This window comes from Lepidochelys kempii, chromosome 7, assembly GCF_965140265.1.
Source record: "Lepidochelys kempii isolate rLepKem1 chromosome 7, rLepKem1.hap2, whole genome shotgun sequence".
Taxonomy (NCBI): Eukaryota; Metazoa; Chordata; order Testudines; family Cheloniidae; genus Lepidochelys; species Lepidochelys kempii.
The window spans coordinates 26751396-26776260 of NC_133262.1; the positions used below are offsets into that span (position 1 = coordinate 26751396).

A 24865-nucleotide genomic window follows, 5' to 3' on the forward strand; every position below is an offset into this window, starting at 1 on the left:
TTTCATTCAAGGCACACAGGCTGGCATCTCAAGCAGGGCGATAGGCCTGTAAGACCTCCCATTGGGTGCACAGGAGCTAATAGGTTTACGCTATACTCCTCTGTCTAGCCAATCAGCCAAGGAGCACCCCTTCTCAAGCCCACAAGGAAGCTGGGTGCCCATGGGGGGCGTAGAGGAGGTCAGTCCTTGAAGTGACCAACTCCCCCCACCCCCCATACTAGCTCAGAGTAAGCTTCCTCATCAGTGAGGCTGCAGTGAGAGTGGTAATGTGGGGACAGGTTTGCTTGGGCACCCACTATAAATAGACTGAAGAGGTGTCGCTGAGAATCTCTTTAGCAGAACAAAGAGTAGACTTTTTTTATTTCACAAAGAGACATCAGTAGGTGAGAGCAAATGAGGTTAGAAATGGGTAATTTAATGGTTCCAGTGCCTAGACTGTCTTTTGCTCACAGGGAGTTTTCAGCTTCTGCCTTTTATGGTACTGTGTTCATTTCCTGTACAGGAATTCAGCCATAGCTTGGGTAGCAAAGAATATGTATGAAACAGATTTATCTCCATATTGTATTGCTGCATGATCTACAATGTTCCAGTTATATCAATTATTTTGCAGGAGGTTTCTTCATAACACTCATGCCACACTGGTACTTTCTATTGTGCGCCAGTATAAATAGAAATGTTTCTTTTTTCCCTTCTTTTTTATACCTTCCAATGGGAACCTTTGTGCTGCTCTCCAGGTTTTGGTCTAATGAACGCTAACTTTTTACTCTTCTCTGCTGAACTGCCTCTCATTTTACCTTCCAGTTAGACACATTTTACTATTACTGCTCCAAAAGAGAAAACAATAGTCATGTAATAAAAGCAGCAGCCCTCCCATATCCCTTCTAGATACTGACATGTGGTATGAATCAGGTACCAGGGGATAATTACCAATCTCCTATTTAAAACAGAATAGCTGATTTGTAATGATTCCAAAATGATATTACAGTTAGCACTCCCATTTACATCTCTGTTTTCAAAGATTAGTAACTTTAGCAAGCAAATAATCTGGCTCTCTGTCAGGAGATGGTTTATCCTTTTAAAACTATAGAAATTTATTTGGCCTTTTTGTGGCTGACTTAAGAAAATACTGTTTGAATCAGCTGTTATTTTGAAAGCATCAACTATAGGCAAATCAGCTCAGCCTAAATAAAAACTGTCCTGAAACTTTGACCAAAGTTCAAGATGCACCATTATATATCTCAGACCTGTTTCATTAGTTTTCTGCTTTTGTTGCCATATTCTAAGGCTGGGGTCTCTTTCTTTCAGTCTTGCAAACATTCCCTGGCCCTGCTGTTGTCTGCTCCGGTGGCAGCCCAGAATGCATAACACATGAGAGAAACTCTTGTGTTCTGAAGTCTCCAAACCACATTTCATTCTGGGACATCACAAATGGTGAAGCCTCAAAGTGAACAACATTGTGCACTGGGAGATGTGGAACCTAGCATGCCAGTCTGCTATACTATCACTGAAGAATGATTGCAGTGTCTCAGAAAGTCCTGATGCTACTGGTAGGGAAGGCCACAGTAACGTCTCTCTGGAAACTCCTGTTGTTTTTAATGGAGATGGGAAGTTGAAGTGTCTCATTTAGGAAATTCCTGTCTTTGATAGGCCACAGAGATCCTAAACTTCCATCAAAGAAATCTGCCCTGGGAGCAGGGAAAACCATAGAGGGTGATAGGAAGGAGGACTGTAATTCCCCCCTGCCTTTCCCAACGAATCTTAATGATTCGTATGAGGAGCCATGGAATATCCTCCTGAAATCTCAAGTTTTTAGTGGGGGAACAGGGGACAGTCCTGTTGATGGGGATGAGATCCCCAGATTCTTTGATAGGGAGAAAATGCTGAAGCTTCCCTCCTAAAACCTCTGCCAGCAGGAGAGAGGGCCGAGGAGTTTTCCCAATATGTTCTGATCTGGGTTGGGTCTATGGAGGTAGGGTGTGAGGGAAGGGTCATAGAACTTTGGTGGGGAGACCTCAAAATATTTAGCATCTCCGAAGATTGATTTAAAATGTCTAGGTGCTTATCTGGCAGGAACATCTAAACATTTGCAAATTCGCCTACTGCTGCCGAAAACACTTTACAGCAGGATCTGGTACTCCCACAGTGTGTATTCATATAGGCATCCAAGATCTGCTTCATATTTAAAGAGATATGGGACAGTATGTAGTAGATTTTTATTATTGTGTTTTAACAGTTCAAGAGGTCAACTCTATTAAACTCAGTGGAGTAACCCAATGTATTGAGGTTTCTCATAGAGTTTTATTGTGATTGGATTAACGCCAGAAAAACAGATTCTATCACAGTGCTGTAATGCATCGCAGATTTACACTGAGATTGAATTGCCTAAATGCAAATGTGTCTGGATTTACCACAGGCTTACACTGTGATAAACTGCTCTAATTGCTGTGATAGAGTCCTAAAGCATCATGGTGTATTTAGTACTTCAGATGGAAGCAGATTGGCTCTCTACAACACTTCTGCAAGATAGTTTCAAAAGAACATTAAGGGTGTACCACAAACTGATGAAAGCACAGAAATTCCCCTGTGACGGAGAAAAGTACCATATGGTTTTCAATAGCTAGGCATAACCGGGCAGCACCTGAACAGCTTTCTTAATCAGCCCCATTGTGCCTCAGAGGCCATATGTTATGCTTCCACCTTAACGATGAATTTCCTTCCTTTTGTCAGTCTGTGTCATAACCTTAACGTTATTTAATGGCTTTTATTTTCAATTGTGTTATAACCAAGTCAATTCTTAGTTAAAAAAAAAAACTGGAGAAAAACATTTACTTCCCATGTATGACAGTTTAGCCAGCTGCACCCTTTTCTTTCATTGAAGTTTCATCCATATGTCGTCTTCAGTGCAAGTATTTGTCTGTTTGCAATACTTCAGAAAAGCACATTTCTACATAACTCATAATTAGGGCCAGGGTTTTTTTTTTTAAGACATATAGTTGCACACACACAATGCTTTCAAAATTTTACATACTGTTTAAGAACATATTCAATTAAAAAACAAAACCAAGAAAAAAAACAACAGAAAATTGTGCAAGCAGATTGATTATGGTAATTTGCATGTATAATTCCACTATTTGCATGTAGAATCATAGAAGAATCATAGGAGATTAGGGTTAGAGGAGACCTCAGGAGGTCATCTAGTCCAACCTTGTCCTCAAAGCAGAATCAACCTCAACTAAATCATCCCAGCCAGGGCTTTGTCAAGCTGGGCCTTGAAAACCTCTATGGATAGAGATTCTACCACCTCCATAGGTAACCCATTCCAGTGCCTCACCAACCTCCTACTGAAATAGTTTTTCTTTATATCCAACCCCGACCTCCCCCACTGCAACTTGAGACCATTTCTCCTTGTTCTGTCATCTGCCAGGTCCTTTTCTGCAGAATTGCTGTGTAGCCAGTCGGTCCCCAGCCTGTAGCAGTACATGGGATTCTTCCATCCTAAGTGCAGGACTCTGCACTTGTCCTTGTTGAACCTCATCAGATTTCTTTTGGCCCAATCCTCCAATTTGTCAAGGTCACTTTGGACCCTATCCCTACCCTCCAGCGTATCTACCTCTCCCTCCAGCTTAGTGTCATCTGTGAACTTGCTGAGGGTGCAATCCATCCTAACATTGAGATCATTAATGAAGATGTTGAACCGACCAGTGGGGCACTCCGCTTGACACCGACTACCAACTGGATTGAGCCCTAGATCTCTACCTGTTGAGCCTGACAATCTAGCCACCTTTCTATTCACCTTATATTCCATTCATCCTATCCACACTTTTTTAACTTGCTGGCAAGAATACTGTGGGAGACTGTATCAAAAGCTTTACTAAAATCAAGATATTATCACATCCACCGCTTTCCCCATATCCACAGAGCCAGTTATCTCCTCATAGAAGGCAATCAGGTTGGTCAAGCATGACTTGCCCTTGGTGAATCCATGTTGGATCTGCTCCATGATTTTTCCAGGGACAGAGTTGAGGCTGTAGTTCCCCGGATTCTCCTTCCCTTTTTTAAAGGTGGGCACTATATTTGCCTTTTTCCAATCATCTGGGGCCTCCCCCAATCACTATGCTTTTTCAAAGATAATGGCCAATAGCTTTGCAATCACATCAGCCAACTCCCTCAGCACCCTCAGATGCATTAGATCCAGCCCCATGGACTTGTGCATGTGCAGCTTTTCTAAATAGTCCTTAACCTGTTCTTTCAGTGCTCAGGTCTGCTCTCCTCCTCCCCATACATGTACTGTCACACTAATTATGTGTGTGAAATAGGTGGGCCTTATGTGCATAACGCCCTTGTTAATATCTGTTCTAATATTTAATTTTAAAAATTATTTATTTAGGGTTGTGGGATTATTATTATTATTATCAATAAGTATTATTTATTATTTATCATCATCCTGGCTAGGAGGAAGAGATTAAAACCCATTAAAATTCAAACACAGTTACAGTAAATAAATAAATAAATAAAGCGATCTTGCTCAAATGGATTTTGTACACTCTCTGAATTTTACCTGCTGTCAGAAAGAACTCAGTTTGACTTTCAGATTCCAATTTGATTTTGCAATTAGAAACACCTAATATTGTTTGTAAATTGAGTAAAATTTGCTTTGGAAACTGTTGAAAGTCAATAGACACCCAACTTGCAAAATCTGTTTTTCCATATTCACTTTTTAGGTGATAACAATGCTTTAAAATCAAATGATAAAAATAAAGGCTACATTTTAAAAGAAAGATTTGTGCGTTGTCTTTTCAAATATCTCTATCAGTTCAATAATAATTTTTTTCAATTGACAAATTTACTGATTTGTGATGAAAGTGGCAGTTGGCAAAGCAAATCGTAAGTGCAAGCTAAACTAAAAGTAAATAAAACAAGGTATAGAATATTTATGCTTAGAGGACTTCACTGCAAATTTCACATCTTTGGTGGTTTTTTTAAATATATAGGGCCAAATTGTGGCTCTTAGACCGATGTGGTGGGCTGTCTCTCTGACTAGTCAAAGTATTCCAGTGGTAGTGCAGACTTAATGCTTCCAATCATACTAGCTCAGCAGCAGGAGTTGCTAGACCTCTACAAAAATGTAGCATTTGCCATGCTAGGCAGTGAATGGAACCCCAACCCACATAGGCATACCCCTTCTGAGTTGTGAAGCAATAGCTTGTCATGTTTCCTTGCATGCAAGAAACACAAGCGACACCCTAAATACTTGAAATAAAGTAAGTGTTTGCATAAACAAATGAGAATATTACAACACATTGCAAATCTATGGACTGATATGAATGGAGACACATATTGAAGATCAAGATATTATTTTATGCCTGAACTCGTCATAAAATGTGTAATACACACACAGAATCTTGCTGAGATAGTCCATTTAAAAGACCAGTGAATGTCTGTGTTCCAGAAGATGCATTTGTTTATAACAGGTCTCTCTGTATTATGTAGTTTTGATAACTGTAGATAGGTTACTTAACTTCTCTGTGACACAATTTACCTATCTGCAGAAACAGGGATAATAATGTTCACCCAATTGGTGCACTTTGAGATCTTTGGCTGGCAGATGCCACCATTTAAGTGCAATGAATTATAGATAGTTGTTATAGAGCTGAAACCAAATATTCGTTATGTAGGAGTTTAAATCAAAGTGAAGCACAGTGAAACACCAACAACTGAACAATTAGGATCATTCTGAGTGTTTTACATGTGTATACTAATGATGAATGCTTGATAGGCCTCAAACACAATGTTTGTGTGAGGTTTAAAAGAGCTTTCAGAAATAAAGTATTAACCCACCACTAGGGCTGTGGTTGACTGCTTGTATAATATGTCTAATCATCCTAGCAAGGATTCCTTTTGAGTATTCAGAGATAGTTATTGTTAGTGACATTTGTACAATGATGCAACCCTTCATGAAATAATTAACCTAAAGCCCATTATTAAAAAAAAACTCAAGGGATTTTTTTTAAGAACAGAAGATATTCAATGTTCCTGATTTATCCTGATCTCAGATACTGTGAGTAAATTTCCCAGTTGTCTCTTTACGCTTTTGGGATGTTCAGCCAAAAACGTAAGTGGAATTGGCCAAATTGAGAGGTTTTCCAACTCCTTGAGAGCATTTTGTTCTTCTTCTCCAAACAAGAAATTAGAAACCTTTCCAACATTTTTGAGACTGCAGGTGTATGGGATACTCTGGCCAGAGGCAAAACTGGTGTTTGGCAGTGTTCTCTAACCTATTAGTTCATTGCTTCATATTTCAGCACATGAACATATTGCTGATGGAACAAACAGTGTGAGAACCAATCAAGGAACCTGTAATATCGCAACAATGTTAATTGCTAGCAATGTTTTCTCTTTCAAGCAATCTATGGAAGTGTTTCTTACTATGAGCTAGAGCTGGTATATGTGCAAATAGTGCTTACAGCAACACCAGAGAAAAATGAAAGAAACATGTTGCATTATACATCTTAAGTACATAACAAATAGTGTTAATGTGACATTAAGGGGGTGAAATCAAGAACTCAAGTCAGGAAATTCCATAAATTAGGGTTTTTCTTGCAGCATTCATTCAGCTATATTGCATACATCCCGTATATTTTATGTATCAGAAATATAAATAGTAATAGTATATTTACATTTAACAAGGAAAACAGGAATAGAAATTGCTACAAATGTGTGATGTGACCAAGTTACTGTTGTAGTTCAAAACATAATTTTTTGGAATTTCAGACGCCTGGGGTCTGCATTTTGCAACTATAATGGTACATTAATGCTACTTCATCGGATTTAATTTTCCTAATTTTTAGGGAATGAGGGGACAAAATACCAAGTGTTACTTTCTTACATCCTCTGCAGAGATCACCAGTTGCAATCTTATCCCGCTTTATTACTTGCAAGCAGAATGCACTTTTGTGTACGCTCTTTAAAATTTGGCCCTCAATGACTTTTTTGTCTCAGTTTCCTCATTAGTCAAATGGAGACAGCAATTAATTATGTCACAGAGTTGTTGATAAATTAAATTAATGTGTGTAAAGTTCTTTAAGTTCCTCAGGTGGAAGATGTTATAGAAATGAAAAGTATTACTCCTATTATTATCATCATCCCAGATCTTTATTAGAGGAGGACTTGGCAGACTGTTGGACCCTATTCTCCATAATTTTTCATCAGGGGCTTGTAAGGAAATGCATATATTTGCTATAATCTTTCATTTCTTTTGAAAGTGATGTAATTCTTATTTTAAAGTGGTTGAAATTTTTGTGAACAATGGCCAACTCTTCCTCGCCTCAAACTAAGTATATTTTGTGAAAGAAACCGACTCTTTTAAGTATTTTTCTCACAAAAAAAGTTTAAATAATGTTAGCTATGACACAAACTAACAAAATCAAAGAAATTTAGCAATACATTGTGGTGAATTTTCAAAACAGTGTATGGTGTGTGGATTTAACCAACCAAAAACTTCACTGGGAGTTATATTGTCCAATTTTACTCTCACCAAAGTCAGTGGATGTTTTGCTGCTGACTCCATTGTGTCGGGACAGGATGGGTTTCCAAGTGAACTGATATTCTTGGTCATAATTATATACACATCTGGGACCTTTGTAATGCCAGGATACAATGTTGAAAGTTAAAGATCAAAGTCCATATTTTCAACCAGCCTCTCCAGTTGCAGGCATATCTGTTCACGGTGCTTGAAAACAAGAACTGAATGTGGAAATCAGTATTTGCAGTATTTACTCAAGCATCTCCAGTCTTTCTGTCATAGTAACAGTATCTTATATTATGAAAACGTCAAGATGTGTATTACTAACTGATACAACTACTTGATGTTATTGCTGTAACCTTTATTCTCCCTTCCACTTATGTTTGTTATTATCATTTATAATAGTGGCCTTAATTCAGCAGTCTTTAAGCCTATGCCTGCCTTTAAGCACATGAATAGTCCCACAAACTTACTTTCTAATATTTTTTATTTTTCTCAGTCATGAAGTTTTCTTGTCACTAATGTTACTCACATTCCAGTGTGCACTGTATTTTACTTTGTTTTATTATGGTTGGCTTGTTTTAAATGATGTTCAAATCTTTGTAATATATTAGTCCATCATGTACATCAATCCTAGAATACCAGTTCATGGTTACAGAGTAGCAGCCGTGTTAGTCTGTATTCACAAAAAGAAAAGGAGTTCTTGTGGCACCTTAGAGACTAACAAATTTATTTGAGCATAAGCTTTCGTGAGCTACAGCTCACTTCATCGGATGCATTAAGCTAGAATCACCACCTACTTCTCAGCATTGTGCTTATTGAGGGTCCTAAATCCTTAATGAGCCATAGAGATGTCTAGTGATAATCTTTTTCATTGGTGATCTTCTCAGTTTAAACTTGTGCTATAACTTCTGTACAGCCACAGCAGCTGCAATTAACTTTGTTCAAGCAAGTATTTCAAAATTAATTGAGGTTTAATGTATGTTTCTCTGGGCTAGCCAAAAGGCTGCTGTTTAGGCGGTCAATGGAAATTGGGAAGATGTAGCTTTTGGTTTGGCTGGAAGGATTGGGAAAGGATGTTACACGTCCCAAGTGTTACCATTTTTGCCCTGAAAATGAAAAACATTTGCATTATATTAAAAATATCGTGAATCTCCATTAAAATATATTTTTCTCCATGAGGCATTTATGAAGCATAAATGGAGAAATTCATTCAGGTCTATTATTAAGTTTTCAACTGTGATAAAGCTTAATGAAGGTAGGCTGTGCTTTAGGTAGTGTCTATTTGATCTCAAATTTAGCTACCCCATTAGACATTTAGTTTTTAAATGTCCCTGTGATATTGGACCAAACTATCACCACTGCAAAGAAGAACTGGTTATAGATAGAGTGCCTGAACAAAAAAAGCTAAGCATAGTGTTGTGATGTCTCTTTGCTCTCTCTCTTTGCCACCCATCTCTATTCTAATAAGCCAACAATGGGTTGAAATTGATATTTCCTTTCTCAATTGTTTCTTGCCTACTAAGGAAAAAATCCAGTACTTTCCACTTGGGTTGTATACTTTACATGGTGCAAGCAGGAGAGCTGAACCCAAAAATGAAACAGCAAAAATTCAGTGTATCATGCAGATTCTACAAGACATGGAAAGACAATTGGTGCTGTTAGCCATATAGTTGCAGCATTAAAGATATTGGTTTGCTACAGTAGCTTCTGATTCATGTCTGTTTTTAAATAATTATTGTGGGGCATTATCCTTTTAATGAGTTATTTCCTGTCATTGTAAAATATCAAAAAAGAGACCTACAACCTTACATTGCTTGTTTGCTTTTAGTAGGACCTGGCCTGAAATGTCCCCAGGCAGCTTCTATTCCAGAGCTTTAATTATGCTTTTTAACCTACTTCTTTGTGTCTGTGTTCTTCCATACTTCTTTGTAATTACCAAGTTTAGTAGTGGGACTCAGACAGATACTTTTAGCATGACTTTAACCTATACATTACTGACTATGCTGTATTATTACAAGATATTTCCTGTGCGTGAGTCATGCTGTTAATTCACAGAACTTGAAAAGGTTTAGAAGACGTGAGCTGCAAATGTAGTGAACCACAACAGAAAAATCAGATGGACCATGTTCAGATCAGTATAACTTTATTCGATCACAAGTGTCATGAAAGTTGAAATTTGGCCTCAGTACTTCCGATAAGTGTTTACCTGGCACTTGGAATTGCAGTCTGTCTCAGTCTGCCAAGTTTCTAATATCCCAGCTGGTGTTTGTGACAGGACTATTACCCTTCAGCTTTAAAAGAGAGAGACTTATTAGGCACTCTGTCTTGTCTCAGGATAAGTCAATCACATTTTGGAATATTGCATGGCAACAGGTGTCACGGCCATTAATATCAGTTAAATAGTATTTTATGCAAAGCTTATCTGCCACTGTTCAGCTATTTAAATGATCAAATCAGAGGCTCTGGCAGGGTCCACTAGGGGGGCAGAGGGAGGGAGGAAACCAATCCCATCTACTTTCCATTCATCATTTCTAGCGATCTTGAATGGAAAGATTGGGCCTAACTTGCTTTCAGGTGGTTAGGCAGACAGACTGCTTTGCTCGAAGGTTTATTTATGCCATCCAGGGCTCTTCTGACTCATGCCATGTACTTCCCCCAGGATCTTTTCTGCATCACATACTTACTCTTTGAGCTCTACCCCATGACATACCTCTGTTTAACTTTCAAATTAGCAGTTAATTTAAAAAAAAATCTGCAAACTGTTCCATCACTTTTTAAACAGCTAATTATTGGGGGCTCATTCTGCTTTTATTTCCTAGGATTTTTCTTGCATGATAAATTGTACTTTTATTTCTGGTACAGAATCTGCCAACATTTTTCTTTCCTAAAATATTACTACACAGTTAATCAGGGATCTAATCTGGGTCTCATTTGCAGCTGTGTGAGATCTTGGATGAAAGTTGGCCTTTAAGAGAACTAAAGTATTCCTCACAATTATTCCTTACTCCTATTCTCAGGCACTTTAGACCTTGATGACAGACATTTCTGCTCAAGCACACATCTGCCAATGATTGCACTCTACAAAGTTTTCTACCGATTGTCCATGTTAGTGGACCCTCTAGATACCATGCAGGCTCTGTTTAATATAGACTAGCATATGGATGGAGGGAAAAGAACACAGAATTTGTCTTTCCTATAGCCCAAAAGCACCATGGATTCCTACACTTTACCTTGGTAAAAGAACATTTCAAATTCTTATATCCATGCTCAGAATACGTTGCCAACTGCAGTCAAAGTTAATTGTCTCTCCGGTCACAGCACAGGAATTGGAAGTAGAAGAATAGTTAAACCCATCTTCAATAAAATGTCATGCCTCTGCATCTATCTTGACCAGCACACTTCTCATCATAAATCATCTCTTGTATGAGTAAGAGAAACAGCACCCTTATTATTCAGTCTGGAGTTAGAACTCTAAAAACAAAGAAACCTCTCAAATGTATTATACCTGCAGTGCTTTATGCTATATTCCAAGATTAAAAAAATATGTTAAAATGAAGTTGAGGTTGAGGGTACATATCAGTAGTTTAAAGGTAAAAAAAAATTACAGAGATGTTATAATGATCCCAAACCATTAATTACAAACCCAGGAGATTCAGAGGCAAGGTTACATTTAAAAGAAATCCAAACATGTTAAAGTGTGGAAATACACAATTAAGTCACCCAGACAAACTAAAACTCTGCTCTGTAGTGATGCCATCCAATAACCATACAATCATGATTAAGGCGTTTTAGCATTTGTGATCTCAGACTAAATAAAACTGATTTTCAAAGAAACATTTAAATATTCCCTCCCATAATAATTACAGCATCCCTGACATCTTTTATTTGTCCTTCTGCTGTTGAGCTGCATTCACTACCTTATCTTCATCTAAACATAGCTTTTTAAAAAATTATTATAAATATAATACATGAGCAATAAATAAGAAAGCCAAAGAATAATACTTCAAATTATGTCAAGATACATAATATGAGCCTTACATCTTATACAGAGACCAGCAAGCTCTACAGGAAAGGGGGGATCATAGTCCCTGCACCTCAATGTGTCTGAAATGTAATGGCTCCCTTTATATTACTGCCTCAGTTTTCCCCTATACATCTGCCTCAGTGTGTCCTTGGCGGCCTTTCAAGCACTGATATCCAAGTTAATATACAGCCACAGAACCTCGAAAGAACAATGATAAAGGGGCAAATAAACTACCAATGAGAAGTCTTGACATGTGACCAGTCCATCTCATTACAACCCTATAGAATTGTTGCATGTAAATTAGCTTCAGATGAAGGATGGTGATTGGTTGACTTACCTCTATTACAATGGCATCACTTAAGAGTTACGTGAGATGACCTGATGTCTGTAGCCTGTATAAGCATAACAATTAGATAGAACAATAATTAACAATACACATTAATAAGTTGGCTATATTGAAAGATATTAGTTGTAATTAAGCTAATACATAAGTTTGGAATGAATGTTAATTATATGGAGATTTTGAAGGGTCTGTGTCATTTGGGAGAAAGAAAAGACTGACAGATGCTACATTTTGTAAAGGACACTTTTAAAAATTGTTTAATTTATAAACTGTTACTAGATTTACTTGTAAATTCTCAGAAAATTCATTTTGTACTCAAAGAGTAGGTGCTGTAAGTTTGGGGAGGAGACACAGAGGTTGGATCCCTGATTTAATTACAAAATGGAACTCAACTTTAATTACTAGCACTTCTGTAATATGTAGGTAAAAGTATGAGGAAATTGTAAAGATGTTTACCATGTCAATTAAGGTTCTATATAACTTATCTCCCCAAAATGTCAGGTCTTCGACCTTTGAATCTCATGATGCCGTTCTTAGATCTACGTTAAGATTTTTAAAGCTAACTAGAAGATTCGGACTTATCACTCATTCATTTTCACCAGCTTCTTTTATCTCCAAATCTCCTAATCAGCTAGCTTTGCAAATCTCAATCCTGGTGTTTTGGGGCTAACGTTCATTTTTGGCTCCTGTTAAAAATTTTCTTAGTGGAATTCAGTGCTTGATTCCATGGATATCATAATATTCATAGTCCACACCATTAAGCAATCCTTTCTCCTGACGAGGGAGGAATTGCCATGTTCAGTTCAAGGAAGTCCCTGTGGCAGAGTTATTTTCAGAACGGGTACTACTGATGGCATTTTAGAGATTAAGGTTTTATTCTGAGTCATCTGTTGATCCAGAGAGTGTGTTATCATAAACAGGAAAAAAATCAACTGTTTAGAATTGAAAGCTGTCTCATAAGAATTTTCATAGCTTTTCAAGGATATCTGTGTTGCTTTAGCCAGGGTGCATTCACAACAATGAATCCACACTCAGAGAATCCATAACTACAATTGAGAGGCTAAACAAAAAAATTACCAAAGCCACCAGGCTCAGCTTAACTCATGCAGAAGGGACTATGGTTAAGTGTCATATCTAGCTGGTAAATTAAACCTAGTATTTGATTGTCTCAGTGACAGAGCACTTATCTGGGGAGATTTAGCTCTCTAATCAGTGATAAGAAAAGGAGTACTTGTGGCACCTTAGAGACTAACCAATTTATTTGAGCATACGCTCAATGTAGCTCACGAAAGCTTATGCTGAAATAAATTGGTTAGTCTCTGAGGTGCCACAAGTACTCCTTGTCTTTTTGTGAATACAGACTAACACAGCTGTTACTCTGAAACTAATCAGTGATAATATACTCAAAATTAAATGGTTCGGGATCTGAAGATAAATGGCAGTTAGGTTGAACATGTGTGCAGGGCCTATCAAACTGGAGTTTGTAGTTACCAATTTTGATTCCAGAAACTCACAAGACTAAATGGTGAACGAGCAACAAAGTGAAACAACTAAGTAGAAACTTGGACTTCTCTTTTGCCAAATTTTTGGAAGCTCAGGCTCTGCGGACACCATCTTAAATGCCTGCTATTGCCACTTCACTAATCCTTAGAAGTCACCATAATGTTCGTTTAAAAAGTCATAACTATTTCACAAAGTATTTTCATACTTTATTTCAGGAATACCCCCCTCTAATGGATATTTATATTCAGTCTGCATGTTGGAGCACAGTCTGGATTCCTTAGCTTATAAAAATACATACTGTTTACATAGGCTTCTTCATTTCATGCATACTGTTACAATCCTTGAAAAGGTTGTCAGTTGACAAGTAAGATAAATTGATTTAGTGGACTTTACAAGTGTTTAAAGCTAAGTAAAGTGTGTATTGTCCAGTATTTAATTAAATGTAACTTAGTCAGGCTACAAATCAGTTACAGCAGCGTCTTCCAATAGGCAGTTAATGCTTTCTGTGTCTTGCACAAACAAGAAGCATTTGAGATTCTTCACTTGTCTGCAGTTGATACCAGTTTACAATGTATGTGTAAAAATGCTGTTCTAAGACAAAATACTTGATTTTATTTGGAGATCACAAGTGTTGGATTTAGATGACTTGTTTAGGAAAACTTTTTAATGGTTATCCAACCAAATTTAGTCCTGGAGTTCTCGGTGCAAGTGCTACTGAAAAAGCAATTGGTGTTGCATTTACATACACTAGGTCTGAACTGGTCCCACCGATCTATACATATTCTGGAAATATTTTGGTTCTTTATTTGAGCTATGTTCTGTATAGTTTCTTATTTCAATTCTTATATAGGGGATATCAAAGTTAAAAGGGATGTCACTTGTTTTCCAAAATTAATATCTTTAAAAAGACCAAATTAATCTCTACTAATAATAAATCATTAATAATAATACTTTGTACTTTTATAGCACTTGTCATGTAAAGTTCTCAAAGTACTTTATGAAAGTGAGTAAATATTAGGATCCCTGTCTGTATTAGCATCCACAGAGCAAAGATTTTGCAACTTGCCCAAAGTCAAACAAATCCATTACAAAATCAGAACTAGAATGCATGTGTCCAGATTTCCAACTGCATGTTTTAATGATCAGCCCGCATTGCCTGCAGCATAGCAGTAGTCTTTATATCTGCCTCCTCACCACTTTACATAAAAGAAATAAGCTACAGTAGGGGAATATTCTGAAAATATTTCAAATTCCATTTGGTGAGGAGAGATGGGGGAGAAAATCCAAAGGTAAGTAATAGCTATTGAACGATATTATCTCTATATATCCCTTAGCAACAAATCTTGCTATTTTTTTCTTCATTTAAACCACATTTGTGAGAGTTTTATTGTTAACTTTATCCAGATGACTGATCAAAGCATAGTTCTCTATTGCTACTTTGCTAAAATATTTTTTAAAGACAGTTTTAATATTACAGTTTTACAGCTACATATTGTTGTTAAGCTATTGAGTCTATTACCAGTCAATCAAAGACTTTCATTTCATTTCAGTAGATCCTTTCTTAAATGCCACTGAATCTTAGGAGGACATGAAATGTCTGTCAGTTTTCCTTCAGAGGCTAGTCATAAATTCTCTAGTAAATGGGTGAAATTTCAGTTACCCCCACAATGTGTGACTTTGGAAACTCAACGAATAGCAATGTTGAATGATCAAAGATAATTGCTTCAAGCCTTAAAGATTATTATACTTATGTATCTTGGTGTTAGCTGCTTTTAATTTCTCTTTCATTCATTGATTACATAACCATATCACAGAAGGGATGCCCCCCTCTGTATTTACTCAATAAATTATTAACTCCTTCAGAGTAAACAGTTTTGGCAAGTTTATATTGTTCAGGCTAAAATTAGTTATCTTTATAGAAGATACATTTAATTAATATATTGCATTTTGTATGTTCAGGCTTTTCATCTATTTTCATTATAAATATAAATACTCTAAACAATATCATAACAAGAAATAAGAAAATATTCAATTGGATAAAGCTCGTGTGAGTAATATCAGTAGGTAACACTTTTAACATAAGAAAATAGAATTAAAATAAGTAAATGATTTGTTGTGATAGTATAGGATCCGCAATACACTATGCAATGAAACTATAACAATAATTATTATATTTTACACTTCTATAGCACCTTTCAGCCAAAGCCCCTATGTGCTTTACAAATATGAAGTATTATAACTGCCATTTTACAGATAGCTAAAATAAGGTTCAGAAAAATTAAGATATATGTCACTGTCCCACACAGAACCAATGGTAGAATCAGGAAGAAAAATCTCATCTTTTGAATCCCAGCCTCATGTATTAACAATGTACTCTGAAAAGTGACTGGGGGAAATATTAGATTGTAGAATTTCATGTTCATTGTCTTTCAGCTATTTTATATCATATATGCTCATTTTATACATAAAAGGATATCTCATTCAAACTGCCAGTCCTGCAAATTCAACTTGGTATCTTAAAATCAAGCTCAGGTCTTTCTGGCTAGTGCTTTATCACCAGGAATGAATACTGTACAAATGGAGCATAGTTAAAATTACGTTGATGATGTGTGAGCCAGAATGGAATCCATCTTATTCCCTCAAACCAGTAACTAAATTAGTTCTGCATTGCTAGCATGAATAAAAATTAGTAAAAAGTTCATTACTCTGAATAGATATAAGGAGAAGATCTGCTAAGTAGTAAGGTACCAGTTTTACGTATCTGTTTTTTTTTTATTACATCCAAACTTTAATTTATAACTGAGTTCACAGGATCCCAGATAGCATGAAAAGATGTCAGTTTGCCACCTTTCACTGCAAAAACTGTTTTGAATCTATAGGCCTGAGGTATTGCATGTAGCCAACATTCTGTATTCAATTGTGATTAATATTTCTATTAATGAAGCATTATTTTAATTTACTTTTTATTAAAAAGGGGTTTGACTCTGTACATGTTTCAACATATATCAAAATTGCTAAGTTAAGTCCCAAGTTCGCAAAACCCTTAGGTATATGCTTAAGGGCTTTGCAGAAAGCAAATGGATTTAAGCACACGCTTAAAGATTCTGTTGTTCTGGGGAGTAAGTCTACTGAGAAGCTGAAACTAGCATCGGATGCTGCTGCCTACTTTGTGAGAGTCTGACTAGGAGCCAAAGACACGAGTTTCCTTTGGGTTTCCAGATAGGATATATGATGGTGTTTTGCATCTGTAAAGCCTTAACTGTAATGGGATCTGGCTACTTGAAAGATTCTCTCTTTCCCTGTGCCATACTGCCACGGGGGTGGTAAGTGGAGATGTTGAAACTGGAGCCACTTCAGTATAAAAGAGAGGGAGGGTCCAAAAGGACAGTCTGCATTCTCGCCTCTCAGCCTTTGGAATTTATTCCCTCACTCTTGTTTGAAAACAATGCAAATATATTGATCTTCAGGGCAAATTGTAAGGCTCATCTATTTTCATAGTCTTCTGGAGATGGTGAGGTTATAAGGGGTGGGATGGGATAAGGCCCTACGTGGAATGGTGTATTGGCTTATTTATTATTTTATTGTCATTGAATATGTCTAAGAAGCAAGGCTTATTGTGTTCCTTTATTTGTTTCCATAATATCAAATATAATTTTAAGTGAAGCTGGGCATTTAGAAACTTAGGTCGATCCCTTTTTGTTTTAGAATTTGAAGTAAATAACATATATTACTAAAACGATACCTAGATATCCAGGATTTTGCATTTGAGAAAACACTCTCTTGGAGTTGTCATAGATTTAATGGTCAGAAGGGACCATTATCCTCATCTAGTCTGAACAATGGAATAGCACAGGCCAAAGAACCTCACCCAGTAATTTCTGCATTAAACCCATAACTTCTGTTTGAGCTATTGTATATCTTCTAAAAAGATATCCAGTCTTGACTTAAAGAGTGCATGTGTTGGACTAGTTTTTTATCTGTGGAATTACAGAATAAAGTGGGAGTTAGTAAAATGAAGATAGGACAATATTTGGTACTGTGGCATCATTGACAAAATATATAGAGTAAATATATAAAGATATATTAGACCCAAAACATACTAGCTTTTGGCTAATGGAATAATTGGCAGTTGTAATTGTGTTTTAAGACCCTATTCTGCTCTATTTAAAATGGTTTTGAGAGGACAATTTAAATACCACATATTCAAAAACTGTCCTTTAAGAGCTATTAAATAATAGTTATAAAGCCAAAAGTGGCGCAGACTTGAAGTTGACACATTTTAAACACCCACATAGATTGTACTGAACTATACATGTTCTAAGATTAAGAGATTCCAATATTTTAAACTAAAACTGTAGGTTCTGGTGTACTATAGCGTCACAAGCTAAATAGAAAACTTTTAGCAAGCGCTTGGTTGGGAAATCTTCAAGTAAATTCAAGATGCTGCAGGAAGTGATGGTACTGCCAAGTCAGTAGGTGGCACTCTTCCCTCTGAGTCAGTATTTAACCAATGTTCTAGCATGTTGTCTTGGGACACTACTGTTGGAGGTGCTGTCTTTCAGCTAAACCTAGGCTGTAAACACATGTGGTCAATAAAAATCCCATGGTATTTTTTGCAAGTGTAGGTATGACGCCCTGAGGTATCTGCAGTGTGATTAATTAATTTCTTCTGGGAATAAAAATATACCTGACATTTCAAAGCTTACCAAACATTAAAAGAGTTTGCAAGTGAAACACTCAGCCGTAATGTACAGAGTATTGTGCTTTTTAGAAAGGGCTGGAAAAGATTTTTATATCCCTCTATTATATTTCCTCACTGTGTTTACTTTTTTCCAAAAAGGACTTCTATTTATAAAATGTTTTAAAGATTACAAAAGATCTCATTCTTAAGTTATAAGAAACATCCTAAGGAAAATAGAGTTTAATACAGAAGTACTGTATTTTTAATGGTACATCAAGTGAAACAAAAATTTAATCTTAAAATGTTCCTATTAACTCATTCCTGCAGAGGGATAACCAAACAAAACATATTTTACCAGAATTTGGTGCCATTTTTAAGAGGCCAGTTAAAAGCAAGATTTTTGAAAAGGTTTAGGGTGTCTGATCAAAATGTGATTTTTTTTTCATCTCTGTTCTGCACTTCTTACTACGTTGCTCCCAGTATAGACAAGTTAAAGGAAGCTTCCTATAGCATTCACAGTTGCTTTGTGCATATTTTTACTGCAATCCGGAATTCACAAAAAAGAAACATTAGAAGTGGTTTATTTATATTTCAGCACCGAATTAGAAAGATTACATCATTCATTTACAGTTCTTATCCCAGGACACTTCTAATCCCCAGCACCTCATTAGAGGAGACACTTTTAGGATTGCATATATCATCTTGTTTAGCTTTTGCATTCTTTTATGGGATACAGTTGAAAGGTAGGAAATTTAAGGCTGTTCATTGATAGGAAAATAAACTAATAAAATCTTAGGAGCTTCCCCAAAGGGGAAAAATATTACAGTGTTTACAGTAACTGGGTTATTATTTGTCCATTAGTTCTCCATGTTTTTCACCCTTGTGAAAAAGGCCTTCCTTCTTGAATATAAATGCAAACAATCTACCTATAATTCAGATAGAGTTGATCCTCTGGTAAAATTAGAAGAAACTCCTTCATAAGTACACACAGTCATATGCTTCTCTCCCCTTATCCAGTGTGGAGGAAGCAGAATGGCCCTAATTGTACTGAAAACATTCAGTGCTATGCTGATGAGAAAGATACTAATGCAGGGTCTCTTCTCCTCCTCTTATTAAGTTTATAATGTAAACAAACAAGCACACAGCTACAGGTCAGCACAAACTCTATATTCTGTTTCTAGTAAAGACACAGATTTAAGATGCCTGCAGCCATTCCATGTTATTAAATGATTCTGGCCATTTAATGAAAATACATATCATCTTTTCCTTCCACGTATTAGGAATGTTCTATTACACTGTTGTTAAGCAGAAAATGAGGGTACACTACTGCAAATCCTTTCTTAGCCCAGGATTATTTTGCCCCCAACCATGGTAATTTCCATTTATAATTATGTTGAAATGATTGGGAGGTGTCGACTCTTGTTGAATGTATTGTGGTGCACTGGAACTGGAATGTTGACAGGCAAAATAGAGGTCTAAAAAGAATCAGGTGCCAATATGGAATAAGCAGGTATGAAATTTTTTTCTGACACCAATGATGGAGATCGTTCTAGGATGGAAAAGTTCTGTCACACATGCATCTCACCCACCTGTCTTAGCACTGCTGAACTTTCAGCTTCATCATCTGATAAAGCCTGCTCAATATGTCTCTGCGATGTGAATTTGTTTTACATGTCCACTGGGTATGCTTTTTAGCAGGAACCATTTAACACCTGTAGCACAGGTATAATCTAGAACTGCTTGTCTGGGTTTAAAATATCAGCCGTTGACTCTTGACTCTCATTTCTCTACCTGTGCCTGTTGTCTTGTGCCTACATTGTTATCCTTGTTGACTGAAATTAAAAAAACAACCACCTTTTACCGGTAGTTTCCACACTGCGTTACTGGAGTTAGCAACATTATTTCCTATTCCAAATATACATCATAGTAGTAAGTTGTAACTCAGTTATTAAATGTCTTTTTTCCAAGGTATACAGTGTTGTTGCAGCCCCAGGATATTAGAGAACAAGATGGTTGAGGTAATATATTTTATTGGACTAATGTCTGTTGGTGAGAGAGACAAACTTTTGAGCTTACACAGAGCTCTTCTTCAGGTGACCAGTGTAAGATGAAGTAGGTATGCTACTATTGCCCAAACATTAGATGTGCCAAAGATTCCATTTAGTGGCATTTGCTGTTTTTCAGTAAGTTAAAAAGAAATTAGCATGTTGTCTGTGGTGTTCATGAACTGATTGTCTTCTTTGCAAAGAACCCAAAGCTTGTTTGATTGTTTAAACTAATCTTTCTGCTAAACTATAGGTAGCTGGCTGGTATGGTGCTGATTTCTTAAGATGCATATCATTTATCTTTATAAACATTTTGAAATCATGCTAATTCAGTGTCTGCCATTTTAAAGATAACGGAATAATAATTCAAAAATTCCATAATAGTCAGCTAGACTTAACCAATAGTTCCAGTGGTTCCAATTTTAACAGTTCAGTTTAGAATAACAGGCTATAACATCCTCTCTGCAGCTTTCACACATCTTATGAGGGGGTTTGGATGAGTATCAGGCGTGGACCACCATTTAATATCAGTATGGCACCTGTGCAAGTCATGCTGCCATTGCTTCAGGTACAGAGAAGGCCCAAAGATAAAAGACTGGAACCCATTTCCATTGTTTAGCAGGAAGTCTAATCCAAATGCAAGAGCAGTTGTAAATGAAGACCCTCTACAGATCTTAGACCATTGTCCTATTTAGAGGTTTCCTTTCCTATACCTCTTACCCTTGAAACAAGAGTCTGGATGTAGGTTCATTTATTACAGTAATTAACTTAAAGATGCAACATATATCAAGGGTATGTTTTTAATTAGTATGTTGTTCAATTTCAGTTTGTAGGTATTTATTTTAGTGCATAAAGGGCAAGGGGATAAGACAGAAAATTAATTGTACTCCCATCTTTGACAGATTCACAGAATCTTCACCATGAAACCTGTCAAAATTTGGGGTACCTCTGTGCCATTCCATATATTTTTCTTTGAGATAAGTTTGCTGGTAGTAGCTTCCAAATTTTCCACCTTCATAAGTGCTCTGTTCCTTGTAGCCTCAAGTGGCTGCTCTTGTGAAGCCAACGGTGCATATTCAACTGTTGCTCCCTTTTGCCAGCCTCCGTTACTTCATATTTTCTCCTAAACTACAGGCCTCCTCGCTCTTCCTCCGTCTCACCTACTCCCTCTGCATTACTCATGCTGATTTTCAGTAGAGCTGGTCAGACATTTTCCAGTGGAATGTTTTGGTCTAAAAATACCTATTTGTTGAAGTCAAAACATTCTGTGAAAACATGTTGATTTCAACATTTCATTTTGAAATTTTTATTTTATAGGGTTTTTATTATTTTTATTTTATGTTTTTATGTTGTTGTACAATTTTTATATTTATAAAATTAATTTAAAATATAAAATAAACAGTAATACAAAATAAAATAGTAACATTTAAAAAGTCAAAATTGAAACAAAATGTTTTGATTGTCCCAAAAACAAAATTTTGCACACAAAAATTCTTTTGTGGGGAATTTCTACATTTGACATTTGTTCTATTCAGTAGAAAACCCATTTAGAAATCACAGTTTCCCACAAAATTGAAACTTTGTTTCCCAACCAGCTCTGGTATTCAGTCATTTTTGCTGTTCATCCTTCCATTGTTTTAAAAGGAAATGGGAGATCATCTCTTTTTAAACAAAATGGAAAATATGGGTTTGTCAGTGACTTAGCATGTGGCAGTGTATTTGATTACAAGGATGGGGCATTGTTCCAATTACTCTGCCACCTGGCCTTTGGAGGAATTAATTATTTGAAACACTGAGGTGATCCTTTTTTGAACATTTTATTGCCCCCGAGATACTATAAAAATATTGATAGTGACTAAATATTTGCCAAGTGTTTGCCAAGAGGTTTTATGTATCTTACCTCTGGCTGCTCCTGCACTTTCTGTGGGTGCTTTGTGGTATTTCACTTGAGGTAACAGAGCTCGCCCTCATCACAACCCAATGGACACAATCCTATTGGGGAGCTCTGCTGTAGTATATGTTTGTATAGTAAGTACAAATACGACATCTCTATTTTCAATTATCCCTATAATTCACAACCTCCCCCATACTGTGCCTTTCTACAGCAAAATAGTTATATATAAAATTTGGTTGTAGCACTAGAATATATGGTATTTATTTGTTGGGTTGTTTATTGTACAGACCTCTTGCTTTTCTACTTGAAAAAAATTGCAAAATTTGGTGAATTTAATGGTAAGCATTAATTTTCATATTTAAGAATGAAATGTTCCCAAACAGTAGTTCAACTCAAGTTTGTATTGGATTATTTAATACTAAAACTACATGGGTGCAGATTCCTATGATATCATTCTGACATCTAAATTATATTAACTGCACCCTCATCTAATTGCTCCAACAAACTCTGGGTAAGGAATTTGAAAACAACTGAATTTTGTTCATGGGTTTGTCAGGTGCAGGTAGGTAATCTCTTGATTACAATGTATCAAGCATGGCTGAAATTATTTTAAATAATGACTACTGACAGTAGTAAGTATTCTGTCCAGTTATAAGTGTTTGCATGATTGGGAAATTACATAATACAGATATTTTAGTGTGACCCACCAAGGTCTGGATTGCTGAGCTCTGAGTGTCACATGATATGAAATAAATGTAATTGCAATTATAGGCAGTGTCTTATTTATTATACCTGGTGGCATCTATATTTTATTACCTCTAGAAGTCAATAACTGAAATGACAAATCTTTTAAATTGTTTTCATAATCTGAATCTGGTTAAAACTTATTTTCACTGATTAACATGGTGTACCTGTATGTGTATTACACAGTCTTCGGATTCTTATACCTGATTGTTTTAACAGCCTGATCCTAGTAAAAGAAAAAACTTTGCAATTAAACCCTAAAAATAGGCGAAGATACGGCGTTCACCATAACTTCTCATTTTTGTTACTGTGAATGCTAATGTAATTGCTAGTATGCATGAAAATTTATATTCCTTTTAATCTGATCTTGCAATTATTCAGTAAGACTTTACACATTGAAAAAGAAATATCCAGGAACTCATGTTTTAAAATAGTAACATAAAAGTATTGGGCTAGATTTTGCTCTGTTACAGTCCTAAAAGCCAGTGAATTTACTGGGCCAAATTCTGCACTCTGTGATCCTATTTGTGTAGAAATCAGTGTGATTGCATGGGGCATTGACACCGTATTTGGCTCAGTGACTTCAGTGGGGTTGGAACGGTATCTACAGAAACAAACAAAACTGTGTTTTCTTTCTTTCCTTAATTAGGCCCAGTCCTGCCTTTGGCTTCTGCTGGCAGATCCTTGCACCTACATAGAGCTAATCATGGGCTCAAGGGCTTAGAATTTGACTTATGATAACATTTTTAGATTTTGAAATGAAAGGAGAACTGTGGGTGCCGTACTGTACATCCTTTCAAGTCTGTAGTTGACCGATATGTTCCAGCACTTAACAACATAAGAGTGGCAATACTGGGTTAGACCAATGGTCCATCTAGCCCAGTATCCTGTCTTCTGAAATGGCCATTGCCAGGTGCTTCAGAGAGAATGAACAGAACAGGCAATCAATGGAATTGTGTCCCTTTCCCTGATCAGACACAGAACAGAATGAAACTGATGGCAGACAACTATGATGATGACCATCACCACTTCCACCACCACCATCACCACCACCACCACCGGTCTCCTGGGAGGACCCAGCACTCAAATCACCGACCCTCTCCAGATCAGGTCAGTCACCTCCTTTCTTACCTTCACACTTACCCTTTTACCATTCTGAAATTTCAAGATAAAATAAATATTCCAAAGAAATAATAAACAATATAAGTGATACACTTTTTGAACTGAAACTAATAGCTTTGGTATTTATTTCCATCACTCAGGGAATCTAAACGTTTTCGTTTCTCTTTCTGTTTTTCTTTTTGTCTGTCTTATAATATTTTCCTTCCCTCTCTTCCTTTTTCTTTTGCTTTAAGCTTCTAAGCAGAGTTACCATTCAACTGTTTAAATAGAAAGTTACTGGAGAGCTGCATAGTTACTGCAACTTCACTATTAGGTACTTGCTTTTTGGAATAACTGTTATTCAAAGACTTGGTCAGCATTTCCAGTATGAGCTTGTGTTCAGTTGTTCCTAAGCTGGCTATGAAAATATCTTTGAATTGAAACCATTCATTGGCAAATATTGCATTAACTCAGTTTTGGTTGTCTTATAGTAAACAAAATGTAAATGTTTTGGGATATATTTTAGAGTGAATTTTCAAAAATGACTAGTGATTCTGGAGGGCCTCAGTCTTTGCGTGCTGAACTTGAAACATCTTCAAGAGACCTTTGTTTCAGAGTAACTATCCTCTGACAATTGGGACCCATTAATATGTCAGTTTGGACACCCCAAAATTGAGCCATCACCTAAATCACGAATCACTTTTACAAATATCAGAACTTGTTTTTTAAATAAAAATATGCAAGTTTTGTTTATAATAATGATATTAAAATGTTAATATTTTTACAAAATATGAAAAAGTAAATCAAAAATTACTCAAATGTGATTCCATTTTAATTTTGTATTAGCACAATTTCTAGGGCAATGTACATCACCTTGCCTATAATTTTAATACATAATATGCATAATTTTATTGGCACCCCAAAAATTTGTCTTTAGGAAGTTTTTTTTATGCTGGTTCTGCAGTTAATGTTGCTATAAATAGGCAAATAATAGGTAAGTGTCAA

The 24865-nt window shown here is 36.3% G+C and overlaps 1 protein-coding gene across 10 annotated transcripts in view; it reads left to right on the forward strand.

Moving 5' to 3' along the window:
• Positions 1-24865, forward strand: part of ERC2 (ELKS/RAB6-interacting/CAST family member 2) — an 830030-nt gene that overhangs the window by 612738 nt on the left and 192427 nt on the right. For all 10 annotated transcript variants that reach the window (XR_012159812.1, XR_012159814.1, XR_012159815.1 and 7 more), the window contains one exon: positions 23735-23869. Coding sequence is in view for 1 of the 10 variants with exons in the window: in XM_073351518.1 (XP_073207619.1) it covers positions 23735-23869 (135 nt within the window). In the remaining 9 variants the exon portion in view is untranslated. The remainder of the gene's footprint in view (positions 1-23734; positions 23870-24865) is intronic.